Source organism: Penaeus vannamei, chromosome 33, assembly GCF_042767895.1.
Source record: "Penaeus vannamei isolate JL-2024 chromosome 33, ASM4276789v1, whole genome shotgun sequence".
NCBI lineage: Eukaryota > Metazoa > Arthropoda > Malacostraca > Decapoda > Penaeidae > Penaeus > Penaeus vannamei.
Genome location: NC_091581.1, coordinates 5191748 through 5205763, shown reverse-complemented (window position 1 = coordinate 5205763; position 14016 = coordinate 5191748). Strand labels below are relative to the sequence as shown.

General features: G+C 36.8%; 1 protein-coding gene across 1 annotated transcript; it reads left to right on the top strand.

The window, feature by feature from the left end:
• Positions 1-315: 315 nt before the first annotated feature.
• On the top strand, positions 316-11161 carry Cyt-c1 (Cytochrome c1). The gene is made up of 7 exons (XM_027356244.2): positions 316-461; positions 5695-5745; positions 8150-8317; positions 8430-8543; positions 8663-8827; positions 10224-10352; positions 10590-11161. The coding sequence occupies exons 1-7, from the start codon at positions 390-392 to the stop codon at positions 10812-10814; spliced, it is 924 nt and encodes a 307-aa protein (XP_027212045.1). The 5' UTR covers positions 316-389; the 3' UTR covers positions 10815-11161.
• Positions 11162-14016: the final 2855 nt, after the last annotated feature.

Here is a 14016-nt window from a genome sequence, read left to right as displayed (position 1 = left end):
TGACAAAGTAAATCATTTTGATAAAATCCATTAATGTTTGCAGTTTTCCTCTTGCAAATTAGATACCGGTGTCTATATAAATTAAATCAAATATATTATGTTACTTATTCAAAGTCTTTATAGATACACAATTAAACAGCTGACAGTTTTGTAAGTAAAACATGGCAAAAGTAGCTGATAAAATATTGCCATGTACATTTTAACAGAAAGGGAAATTGTACTATCAAATCTATTCTCTTAAACTTCGATTACTTAAAAAAGATATATGTCAAATTCAAAAATAACTTAAAAATATTCTAAATTTAAGTTTCATAACGCAATGATGTAACCTCAAAACTCAGTACTCTCGGTTACTTTCGCCTCCTCCGGCCTATTGCTTCATCGCTAAAATGGCACTGGCTGCCACTGGGATCGCGAGAGCTAATCTTCTGAAAGCAAGAGTCTCTGGAATTGCACTCCAGGTAAAGTATAAATACAGTAGATGAAATTAGTTTAGCAAATTTCAAGATGTCTGCTTAAATCGGGAAAATATCCCCGTAAAGACCGGAAAAACGTGCTTTAGAAATGCCGAATCTTTCGCCGGACGACGTTGTTTACTATTACTGTATGTTATGCAAAGAGGAAAAGTGGCGTAGTTTCGTGATATAAAGGCAAATATAAATCACTTTGTGCATAGGTGTGTGCAGGGCAGAGAATCTGTGAATTTCCTAATTTACCAGGAACTCCATGTTGGAATTACTGTAAATATAGATCTATTAAGGTTGAATCGTCTGTTCTGGATGTTTTCTTGCCATTGCTCGTAATTGCGTTAGTTATGTAATTTTGACCATTATTCTCAAAGGATTAGCAGTACTGCACCGGTGGCAGGTTTAATTAATGGACTTTGTGGATTAGAAGGGTAGGTATTTGTATAATCTGCTGTTATCTGCAAAGTAGGGCATGTTATGTGTTGGGTATGAATGATAGTTGTTACATCCTGTCTTAGGTTTGGTATAGTTATGTAAATGTGTGAGTGATTTGAGAATGATTATTGGTTGTAATAATTGTTTTGGGTAATTTTGTACGGGGAAGCTAGTCATTCCGGCCACTTCCATTTCACCCCTACCAGTTCCCCCCAAGGTATGGTCTGTCTGACGCTCTCTCCTGCTGTGAACCCATTAACGGCAGTATGTTTTGAAGCCGAAAATAAAAGATTCTGGGCGGCTACAAAATCGGCGGGCGGAGCTGCCCCGGACTCTATCTGCCGGCCAACCACGGCCCGCTGCTGTGTCAGAGCGTGAGCCCCGATACAGTGTCACACTGGCGGGACGCCCGGCAATGTTTATTTCTTTCGGATGTCTCATATGTGGGACACCCGTTGCTATTGGGTTAATATGTGGAGGAATCATTGTTTTCCTGGGTGGGGTTTGGGGAAAGATAGTCCCCCATAGAGAGTTGCAGGGGGCATAGCCCCATGATTAGATAGTATAGGGATGGATTATGTGTAGATTCAATTGCTGCTTGGGGTGAACTGGTAATTAGGGCTAAACAGCTTAAGCTGCTTTGGTATGGATGCACTTGCTAGAGATTAAGGGTAAAGGGTTACGTCAGATCCGCACCTGTCAGAGACTAAGTCCCTGACTCCTGTAGGGAAATAGGGGTTGGGGGGGGATTAATTTCATTCATATTAGGCATTTATAAAGCATAAAGTAGAAAACCAAAATCCCGAACCAAGAAGAGTATTTTTGAAGTGGAAAATTTAAAAACTGGAGATAAGATTTAGCCATGGATGATTTGACATAAATGCACAAACTACCAGAAAGATTGCCATATGAACATTAAATCTTCCTAACCCAGGATCTACACCTCAGTACCCTCTCCCGTTTGTAGTATATCCCCATCAGAGGCTATGCCCCTATTCTCCCAATCACTGTATTTCATATACAATTCCACCCTATTTCCATGCTCATTGTCACTGTGGGGGGCTTAGGAGGTGGAAATGGATTCGGTGCTCGGATCACCTCTGGCTTAGGCCTCAGCCCTCAACTCAACTAATTTTGCACAGTCTTGTCTTCCCCTCACTGCTTCTGTCTTCCCCTCACTGCTTCTGTCTTCCCCTCACTGCTTCTGTCTTCCCCTCACTGCTTCTGTCTTCCCCTCACTGCTTCTGTCTTCCCCTCACTGCTTCTGTCTTCCCCTCACTGCTTCTGTCTTCCCCTCACTGCTTCTGTCTTCCCCTCACTGCTTCTGTCTTCCCCTCACTGCTTCTGTCTTCCCCTCACTGCTTCTGTCTTCCCCTCACTGCTTCTGTCTTCCCCTCACTGCTTCTGTCTTCCCCTCACTGCTTCTGTCTTCCCCTCACTGCTTCTGTCTTCCCCTCACTGCTTCTGTCTTCCCCTCACTGCTTCTGTCTTCCCCTCACTGCTTCTGTCTTCCCCTCACTGCTTCTGTCTTCCCCTCACTGCTTCTGTCTTCCCCTCACTGCTTCTGTCTTCCCCTCACTGCTTCTGTCTTCCCCTCACTGCTTCTGTCTTCCCCTCACTGCTTCTGTCTTCCCCTCACTGCTTCTGTATACTTCCTTAGGTGTGAGGACCATTTTGAAAGGATGAAAGGCTGACTTTGTGCCAATTATGAACAGCCTGGGGGAGCCACGGGCATGGTATTCCCGTTTAGTTGTTTATCTCTAACCCCTCGAGGTAACCCGAAGGGGTTGACTGTTTTTTTTTCCCAAACTTACTCCAGGCTTACCATGGCATCCCCCACTATTTCTTACTCATCACATATCTACTCCCTTCCTTTCCCTCTCCCAGTCATACTCATGCAGACACCCCAATCTTCACCACTACTACCTACCCATCTTCCTCGCTCAACTCATTGTGCAAGATATGTTAAACATTCCACCTCATTATTATCTACATCAATTCCTACATCAACCTCTCCCTCTACCCCTCTTCTCCTCTCCTCGTAAGAAAACCTTTGTCAGACCTCTCCAACCTACTCTACTTCAGAAACTCTCAAAGACATTCAAATAACCCAAAATAACAAGCCTACACCTTATCCATCCTCCGATCTCCTTTCTCCTTTATCCTATTCCCTCAACACTCAAAGTAACTGCTAAACATCCACCCTCCTCCCACTCATGTTCCCCCTACACCCCTTCCTCCTACTCCCTCCCAACACATCCCATTGCCCCTTGCTTCTTCTGCATCACCCCCTTTGCTTCCACATTATCCTTACCAATTCCCCTAGGATACACATGTGACTCTTTGTCACAACAACCCCCTTCCCTGGATTCTCTCTCTCCAGACTTTTTTCCTAAAGCCGTGATCTAATCTCCCTTAACCCACCCACGATGGTTGATTTGGAGAGCAATAATCCCCATTTCCGGGTAGTATCAATATTGGCACACACTGCTTGCCTTGGGCAACAAAATTGAAGTGCAAGCTCTGATCTAGTGTTGCACTGGTGAGAAGCCGGCTATGGTCTGTATTCCAGTCGTCACATGTGTGACACCAGGGGCAAGTGAGTTAAACTTCCCTTTCTCCTTTTGTTAATCCCTACCTTACCCTACTGACATCTTCCTTTGACAACTTACCCTCTCTATCCTCACCCCTCTCTGCCCTTTTAATGCCATACTATCCTGAACTACTATATGACTTTTGACATGTAGGTCATTTAATCATCAACTGACCCCCCTCTTTACCCTTTCACTATTACACCCTAGTGCTAGATGACCTTTTTAGCCATTAAGCATTACCATACCCAATGTTATAACCTAGTCAAGGGGCTGTGTCCCCTGAACACCTATGGTTTTTGCATATTTCTAACCATTTATTACAAAGACAGGAGGCTTTGTTCTCTGGACACCCCTCCTCCTTATACAATGTCCCAAGCCATACTCAACCTATAAACCTAACCAGCATACAAGACTATAATCATATGGGTTACAAGTTTGCTGTATCAAGTAGAAACTCTTAATTGTTTTCTTGGTTTAAATTACATAATTTTTATGCATCTACATAAAATTTGTTTGTAAAATTGCACACCTTTGTACAAACTGAAATTTTCATCCATTCCATTAATTGTCAGACTTCATTGGTATCATAAACCTTTGGTGATGGATGGCATATCGGGCAATGCATCATGGCATAGCTTGTGCCGCTGGTTTTTGGATAAAGTTTGTCTCTGATAGTAACGACATCATTTGTTTGGTGTCACTATTAGTTACAGGCAACTTTTGGGAAGAAAATCCTTCAGTTTTTTTACTATTATTATTATTATTATTTATTTTATTTTTTAATGAAATACCAGTGTAAGCATCCAAATGCCTAATATTGTGTGAATAGAGAATGAGCCGGGGACAAATGAGGGAAGCTGCTGATTCGTGCCAACAACCTACATGAAAGATCACTAGCCAATTTTAATTCTGCATTTAATAGGTTGATTATTTATTTCAACACTTGAAATACTTGATGGGCTTGGCTATCATACCATGATAGATACTAACCAGACTGTAGAATTTGATTTGTGGGGGGAACGTATTTCCTGCACAAATTATTTGGTCAAATTCTGTCCACACAAATGTAATTATTGGGTAACTTTCCTGTGAAATTTTTGGACAATGGCAAGAAATTTCTGCAGATGTACCACATTTTAATGAAGCATTTCATCCATATTATTATGTGAGCTAAACCTGATGAAATGTCTCAGAAGTGGCTCTTTATAATTTCTTAAACTAAATGAACATGTGATTTAATGTGCACAGATTTTGCTACTCTTCTGTAATAACTTTGCTGATTAGCTAAAGCTACCTTCTCTTTTTAAAGAAGTCTTGATTGTTTATATATATATATATATATATATGTATGTATGTATGTGTATATATATATATATATATATATATATATATATATATATATATATATATATATATATATATATATATATATAAAAATTTAAATTCAAATAAAGAGCCAATTCAGGATTTTCTTTCAAGTATTTATATAGTGAAGGTTGTTGGCCTTCGTCAAAATACTGAAGGTTCACAGACTATGGTGATTTGTTTTATCTTCTTGTGTTTATTTGTAAGCTTTACTTCTGAAAGTAAAAAGAACACCACCCCAGGACTCCTTTTGATGGTTACTCTAATTATATGTTAAAACTTGCTAACCTGAAATTTGCAGTCAAGTGATTTTAGTCCTTACGCATATAAAACAATTCATCAAGTCATGTAAATAATGGAGATATATACACATGTAATGCCTAATAATCTGCAGATGATGATGTTGGAGAGGAAAAGATTGAAGTGGTTGGATGAAATATCATGTATAGTACCACAGTTACTCCTTCATACTTGGTATCTTCAATTCGCAAGAGGGGCTGGAGCACAATTTCATAATTGGCTCATCCATATTTTGAGAAACCTTGCATGCTTTTGGTGAATTGGATTGACTGCAGCAAACCACACTTTTTGCAGATTAGGTTATAGGAAAAGATAGTAGTAGCAGAGCAACATTGATTTTCTTATTTATTTTTCTATATCATGATATTTAATGATATTGTATATCATGGTCATTTTGTTATTTAAATAAATTTTTTTATATTTTCTTATACTTTCAGATTTTTGTTTTTTTAGTTAGGAAAACATATTTTCAAAGACGTATATCAGGCAGTTACTTGAGTAATTGGTTTATTAACATTTCCTTTTATTTTCAGAATTCTTCTAAATTTTCCACCTTACGAAACATGGCAGCCGCAAGAAAGGCAGTAAGTATTTGCATTTTACTTGTAATGTGTATTGGTGGAAAATGCTAGTATGGTGTAGGTAATGTACTCCTGTGTAGGTATTACACACTTTGATGCTAGATTTTTGAAAAAAATATTGTTACCAAGTTCATATCAATTTTGCTTGTAAAGTAGACAATATTCTGAAAATATATGCAACGTATATTAGAATTACAGAGTTATCTTACATTCCTTACAGACTCCCCAAAGTTTTTAGCTGTTTTCTTAGCATTTTCTCCAGCTTATGAATTTGCTTGGTAATTTTTAATTTTTTTTTTTTTTTTTTTTTTTTGATAATTTGTCTTCAGGATTTGCATTATGATATAAACAAAATTTTCAAGTCTAGGCTGTCTTATCATAGCATTCCAAGTGCTTGCTTATTATTTTATTTTAAAAGCACCACCTCACATCAGCTCTAAAAAATACATTTTTGTCGTAAATTATTTTAGTTCACCATCAGTACCATTGATGTTGAAATTCATGTATGCATGTATTAGCTACTTTTGGTTCTGCTTTATTTTGTTTACAAATAATTTCACCAGTGCATAGTTAGCAAATAATTTCACCAGTGCATAGTTAGCAAATAATTTCACCAGTGCATAGTTAGCAAATAATTTCACCAGTGCATAGTTAGCAAATAATTTCACCAGTGCATAGTTAGCAAATAATTTCACCAGTGCATAGTTAGCAAATAATTTCACCAGTGCATAGTTAGCAAATAATTTCACCAGTGCATAGTTAGCAAATAATTTCACCAGTGCATAGTCGGTTTACAAATAATTTCACCAGTGCATAGTCGGTTCCATGAGCAGTGTTTTTTTAGCCATATTGATATTATAGCATTATAATGATATTGATTGGAATATTAACCCGTTGGATCTGGGTTGCGTCATGGAAATCATAATGCTGAAAATACTGGCTGTGAGCTATGTAAGTGGCTAATATCCTGAGCATGCGGTGCATAGACTGGGAATGCACAAACCCTTGTGAGGGGTGACAAGATTCTGTGCCTCCCCATTACAAAGTAATTTTACGTGTACTTAATTAGCTTTATTGCCATTTTCCAGTGTCCATATTTTGCTTTATCCAGATGGTAATATATAATTTTCCATGTACAGACTTCATATCGCTACCTAGTAAATAAGAAAGTAAAAAAAGTCATTTGGTTATTTGTCATATATCTTATTTTTTCGTAATTTTCAATTTTTGCATAATACAACCTGTGTCACTGGTCACAGCATGGTAATGGCCTCCCTGGAGCCAGTGGTCTTCTAGTCACGACTTTCGCTCCTTACATTCGTTTATTGATGGAAATAATGCAAAAGCACTTCTAAGCACCAGATGAATCTAATCACAGTCCATGAGGTTTGTGCACTCATGGCGAGTCTTTTCCATCACCCTGGCCTTCCCTCATGATGGCAAGTTTGCATCGCCTGGCCCATGGCCATTTTGTCCGATAATGGCATGTTCACGTCACCCGGCCGTCGACCCAAATTTTTCCTTTATGGGACCGTAATGTCACCCAGATTGTAGGGATTAATCAGAGTAATTATGATAGAAATTATTTTTGTCTCATTCAAGGAATGGGATAAATATGAGACTAGGTAGGCCTAGTAATTGACATCTTGAATCAGTGGAGCTTTGTGTGTAAACAATATTAATGAAGCAAAACCACTGCCTACAGTTAAAGTACTTGACATCATTTTTTTTTTTTTTTAATTCTTTTTTATTTAATTAAGTTGTACTCTGTGGCAATTAGAAGGGTGTCTGCATGCAGAGCTTCCTGCCAGGGAAATTTAGAGATCAAGAGCAGAGACCCAGGCACTGAATCTATGATGATTGAGTAGGGTAATGAGCTGATCGTGAAGCAGTATAGACAAGTTTATGAATGTCATATGTTTCCTTGTTGAAAATGTTGCATTTAGGATAAAGTTCTATGTCAAATCCTTTTTTTTTTTTCCTCAAGCAAAAATATTTTTGTCCATGTTTTCCTTCCACCCAGGAATGTCCCCAAGCTTGTAGTTTGGAATATATTCTTGGTCTTACAGGGATGTAGTCCTGTTGTAAAGAATCACTTCTACCAGTGTTTCATGTGTGTCTATAAGCCAGTGAGATAAAAGTTTCAGCATATTTAAAGTTGGCACCTTTTAATTCACTGATGTCCTGATTCCTTGTGATTATTCCTTGTTAGTTGCTTTTGAAGGGTGTATGACCACGGTAACAAACATGCATTGTCAAGATATTTAGGATGTGAAAAATTTTAAAAGTAATATTAGCAACACATGTTTGGCAACTTGCTTACAGAATTCTATCTATTTGTATAATATATTGTTTATTTTTTTAATGTGTTATAGCTTCTGTATAAATAAAATATTGTTTTTGAAAGGTCTTGGGAGCCATTGGAATCCTTGGAGGAAGTGCAGCTGGACTCACGTATGCTCTCAACCAGTCCGTGAAAGCCTCAGAGCTTGAACTCCATACGACCAAGTTCCCCTGGTCTCATGATGGAATCTTTTCATCCCTTGATCATGCCTCCATTCGCCGAGGCTATGAGGTTAGTTATTAGGTGAATTATTATGGCTGGAAGTGATGAATATTTGTGATCCTTCTGTTATATGTTATAACTGAATTTGAATGAATTATCTTGAATCTAAACTGTTCATCAGGTGTACAAAAATGTGTGCGCTGCCTGTCACTCCATGAAGTACATTGCCTTCCGCAACCTGATTGGAGTGTCCCACACAGAATCGGAAGCTAAGGCTGAAGCAGAGGCTATTCAGGTAGGTTTATTTTTGAGTAAATAAGTTTGTAATTTTTAACCAGCAAGACTGTTTAATATGATATCGGTACTGGTTTGAATTTTATGAAGGGAGTTCAATGAAACCACATTTTTTTACAGGTAAAGGATGGACCCAATGACGACGGAGAGATGTTTGAAAGGCCAGGAAAGCTCTCTGATTACTTCCCCAACCCCTACACCAACGATGAAGCTGCTCGTGCTGCCAACAATGGAGCTTTGCCACCAGATCTCTCGTACATCACTTCTGCAAGACACGGTGGAGAGGTGTGTAAAATAGGCTGTATTCTGGATGGTTTATTGCCTCAAGTAGAATTATGTAGTATTTTCTTTCATAATGTTGCAAAAATTATAGGTTTAATTTAATGAAAAATTTATTTTGTCACTGATGAAGATTTATTGTATTTTTCAATGAGATTGAATTTAGTGAAATATAATTTTTTGAGTTCACTGCATTATTAAAGGCTGGGTTTGGAACTGTTTGTCCAATTCAGATGGACACCTTGATAACCTTAGCACATGAAATGTTCAGCAACTACAACAGTACATTTTTTTCTGATCAACTATCAGTGTAGAATTATAAGACAAAAAAAAATTGTACATCACTCTTGCTCTTTCTCGCTTTCTCTCTCTCTCTCGCTCGTGCTCTTTCTCGCTCTTTCTTCCTCTTTTATTTATATTTTTTAAATTGTTCTGATTTACTTGCCTTATGTTTTTTTTGGGTACCAGCTATAACCGTCTCTTAGGTTATGTGCAGTATTGAAACACAATATAAAAAGAATTAGATCTATAAGATGTAATAACTTTTGTAGTGCTGGTTAACTTAATGTCAGGTAAATGGTGCATTCCCTTTGGCAAAGCTTGGTTAAATGTTTCTGCACAAATATGGCTTTGCCAATGCTTAGCTGCAAAGGAGTCAATTAATAGATCTTGCGACCTCACTTTCAATATCAATATTGACACTTTATTTTTGTTATAAACATTATAATATTAAATATTAAATATTAGAAAATAATCTTGAAAATCAAGGAAAAGGGTAAACAGGTTAGACAGGTAGTTTGCACAATTGGTTCATTGGTGACGGTACTTGTGGAGCCATCTATATGTGAAAACAATTACTAAATTCAACACACACAATGAGCAATGGCATGTACATACATGCCATGCCCGGCGGCTTGGGGTTAAATGCATTGTTCACGGTTTTGTCATTGTTTATATATATATAGTTGACTTGCTAAGTGCTAAGACACCACGAAGACACTTACTAGGCCAATGTGACCCTACTTGTTTATCTTCCTTGAATTTTTGGGAAAAATTTTCTACCTCAGTAACTATTATTACTATTTTGTCACCATCAATTTTATTTTAACAGGTGATACAGGTAGTTCAATGATGACACTGAAAAGCTTTAGCTTTTTCTTTATGAAAAAGAAACTTTAGTGGACAGTTCATGTGCGCATGGCCAATGGTTTAAGAATAAAGCAAATACTAATGCTAAATGTTCTTTTATAAATGGAAGGATGAGCTTCTCTGTTTATTTTATTGAGCCATCAACACTATATCATAAAAAGTATTCGTTACCTCGACTACAGTTTATAAACTAAATGAGAAATTAATTTTTCCTAGCCAAATAATTTGGTCGATTATATCCCTTGTTTTCCAGAACTACATCTTCTCATTGCTGACTGGCTACTGTGATCCTCCTGCTGGTGTCTCGGTCAGGGAGGGTCTCTACTACAACCCATATTTCACTGGTGGTGCTATTGGCATGGCTCAGGCCCTCTACAATGAGGTAAATTTTGTTATTTTCTGTATGAATAAATTAGGTTATATTTTTAAGGTCTTTTTCATGTTCAAAGTTCAATTCAGATTTCTTTTAGATGTTATGTCAATAGTATTAGGTAATGAACCCATTATAAAGAATACAGTAATCTAAGTTTGCATTTTTATATTTAATTTATTTTATACAAAATACATGATTAAAGGTTTCTGAAATACCCATTATTTATATTGCTACTTTAACTTCAAGGTCATGGAGTACAGTGATGGCACTCCAGCCACAGCATCACAGATGGCCAAAGATGTGGCTGTTTTCCTGAAGTGGGCTGCAGAACCAGAACATGACCAGCGAAAGAAAATGGCTCTCAAAGCTATCATGATGTTCTCGCTTCTCTTCGGCCTGTCTTATTACGTGAAGAGACACAAGTGGTCTGTCTTGAAGAGTAGGAAGATTGCCTACAAGCCGTCACAGTAAAGAGTTCCAGCAAGTAAAACTGACAGCGATCCCAGAGTAGTACCTCAGTATGCTGCATTTCATTTTGTCAGTCTGTAAATGTCTGTGGTAGAAAAGTTATAAACATTTTTCATGCATAACTTTATGTATAGGGAAGTACAGTGGAACAGTGCATCAACTTTGATTCCCCTATATAAGTCATTCAGCAGCAATAGATACTCTTATCGCCTAGCCATTCATAACATACCCCAGGTTCTGTGTCTAGTATTCCTATTCATTATATATTTTATTTTTTTCTAGAAAATAGGAAAATGGTTTTAACATACAAGAAAAGGTATATTGGATGAGCTTGACCATTGTACATATGTTATATTTATATGGCATCACGACTCGGGATTGCCAAAATTTTGTGTACATTACCAGGATATATTAAGAATAACAATATGAAAAAATGCTTTAGCTAATTATCCTTTTTAGAGTATAAGGTAAACCTTTTGTTTGAGCAAATTTGAAAAAAATCAAATGGAATTTACAGTGAAAAAGTAAAGTGCAGAAAATGTGCTGTTTATGTATTATACAATACAAAAAAAAAGACAGCACAGCATTTAATCTAATGAATTTAATATCAAATGAAACTGAAACTGAAACAAAGTGCAGGAATGCATAATTTCAATTTGACAAGAACAACACCCTGTATAGATCTACAGCTATTTCCACATGATGGGTGGTATCCATGCAGGCAAATATTTTTTTTCCAAATAGTATTCCAGTATACACATTTAGAGGGTGGGTAGTGGGCTCATGCAGAGAACACGTGTCAACCTGACAGCATGATCAAAGCTTCATATAATGATGGATATCACATGATGAGAACTTAACCTACACTCAAAGGGTTTAGTCGGAAAGAAAGTACAACCAGCTTTAGCTTCTGTATATATATATAAAGGAAAATAAAAATGAATGGAAAAGAATTCCTCAATTTGAACGTTCATACACAACCAAACATGATGCAGTGAAATGGAAAAAGAAATGGTATGTTTTTTTAATAAAACCCAGAAATGAAAGAACTTGAATCAGCAAATGAAATAAGCTAACTGTACATAACGCAAGTAATCAAGAAAGAGAGAGAGAGAAAAAAAGATTGAGCATTTAAGATAGGAGGTATGATTTTATTTATTTTGCTTCATTTTTTGTGTCCCTATCTTGGTTAATCACTATTTTGGTATTGTGTGGTGTTAACAGATACTAGACTTCTAATAACTAATGCATAAACAGCCAGACTAGTAGATGTGCTTGGAGCGACAAAGTGATTTTCTAGCTAAAATGTATTCAGTAAATGGCTTTTATCTGTTAATTTACTTCATTTTCTTTTTAAGTTTTTATTTCGTAAAACAAAGTGCACTTGTCATGGCAGACTGGTGTGGTTTTGCTTTTTCATTCATATATTTATTATAAGATGTATTTTATGTTATACTTGATTTACTTAATGTGTCAGGGTGAAAATACATTGTCTGTCATGAAAATTATCCTAAGAGTAAAGAAATGTTAGGCTAAAATTGAAGCCTATGTTCATTATTGAGATATTACAGACAATCTTATCAGTTTTCAGTGGGTCCTTGGTTATAAAGGAGTTGTTGCTCTTTTCCTGGAGCACTGAGAGACTAGATATTTTTGTGTAAAATGGTGCTAATCAGGGGATATTTCTCATTGTCCCCTTCTTTCCAGCTACTGAACAATTAAAATTGGCTGCATAGCAAACAACAAATTAAGCTACCAGAAGTCACTTATATGGTGCCATCTGTTCATACCAGTTTCAAAGAAATTCACAGACACAGCACAAGTTTATCATTCTTTTAAAGGAAATAATGTCAACTGATAAATATGTTGACAAATATTTTTATCAAATTTATTGTATATTTTGGTCCATTGTTTATCATCCTGCTCAAGTAGTACTGTTACAATAGTGACCTCTCTGAATAGCTAATTTTTTGTTTAAAAAAATGTAGGAGGAGATGAACGCCATGCAATTTAAATCTAGAGTACTCAAGAGTGTTCTTACTGCTAAATTGCCTGTAAAATCAATAATTGACTCGCTTTCTTCGACTTTAACCTTGTAAAAATTGTAAAATCATAGTGCATATTGAAGACTGGGCTTTCAAATCAAATTTCAGGTCTCTGTGACTTGACAAGTTTATACAGGTTTTTGTGTACAGGAGGTTTTTGAGAATTTTGAAAACTGATAAGAAGTAGGCACAGATTTTTGCCCATATAAAGTATAAGAGGCAAATTACTCAGCTTGCGCTGACTTGGTATTATGCAGCGTAGGCTTTGCTTCCAAACAAAAGAGCTCAAGCAGCATAACATTCATTTATATCTTCAGTATAAAGAGGATAACTGTGTGTATTTAAGTGGTGCTGATTGAGTGCTGCAGAAGAAATTTACATACATCAAGGATCTTCCATGGTGTAAGAATTCCCCAGCAGTATCTTGCTTATATTTTAATTTCCCTGGGCTATTATTGCTTTTGTTACTCTTTTCTTGGTCAAGATCTGTGAACTCAGAAATTGGGTACGGCCTATTTATGTTTGGGCTCTTATAGAGGTGTTGGTATGTACCTTCCTCTCAAAAATATATAACAAGGTAACTCTCTCTACATGGCTTCATCCTGCACACCATTGATTCCCAAAGTGGGCGGTGAAAAGAAGGTGGAGGGGGCAAAATGAGGCGCTAGGGGGGTAACAGGATGACATTAGGAGCAGTTGATAAATACACTTTTTTGACAAAATCTGATTGATAAATGTCAGCAATATGGAAGGTAATCCAGAACCTTTAATCAACATTAGGGTAACTTTTACTTTATGTTTATGACATTTATCATTCAGTAACGAGAGTGGATATCTGGGCCAACACAGCCAAAATTAAATGATTTAGTTAACAGAATTCGGTTTTAATTGTGAAAAAACATTTTTCTGTTTAATCTTGTTTTCAATATGAAGCATACAAAAAAATGTTCGCTTGTGTATGAGGGGAGGGGGGGACGCCAATCTGGAAAGGTTTGGGAACCACAACTATGCAGCCTCTAACTTTACTATAAATTTACTGCTAAATTTAAACTAATCCCAAAAATGTGCAGGATAATATACGTAACGATGATACCGCCATATACACCTATAGAACCTTGATGCTTTCGGTCTCTCCCTTATTTTTCCTAAGAATAAGATTA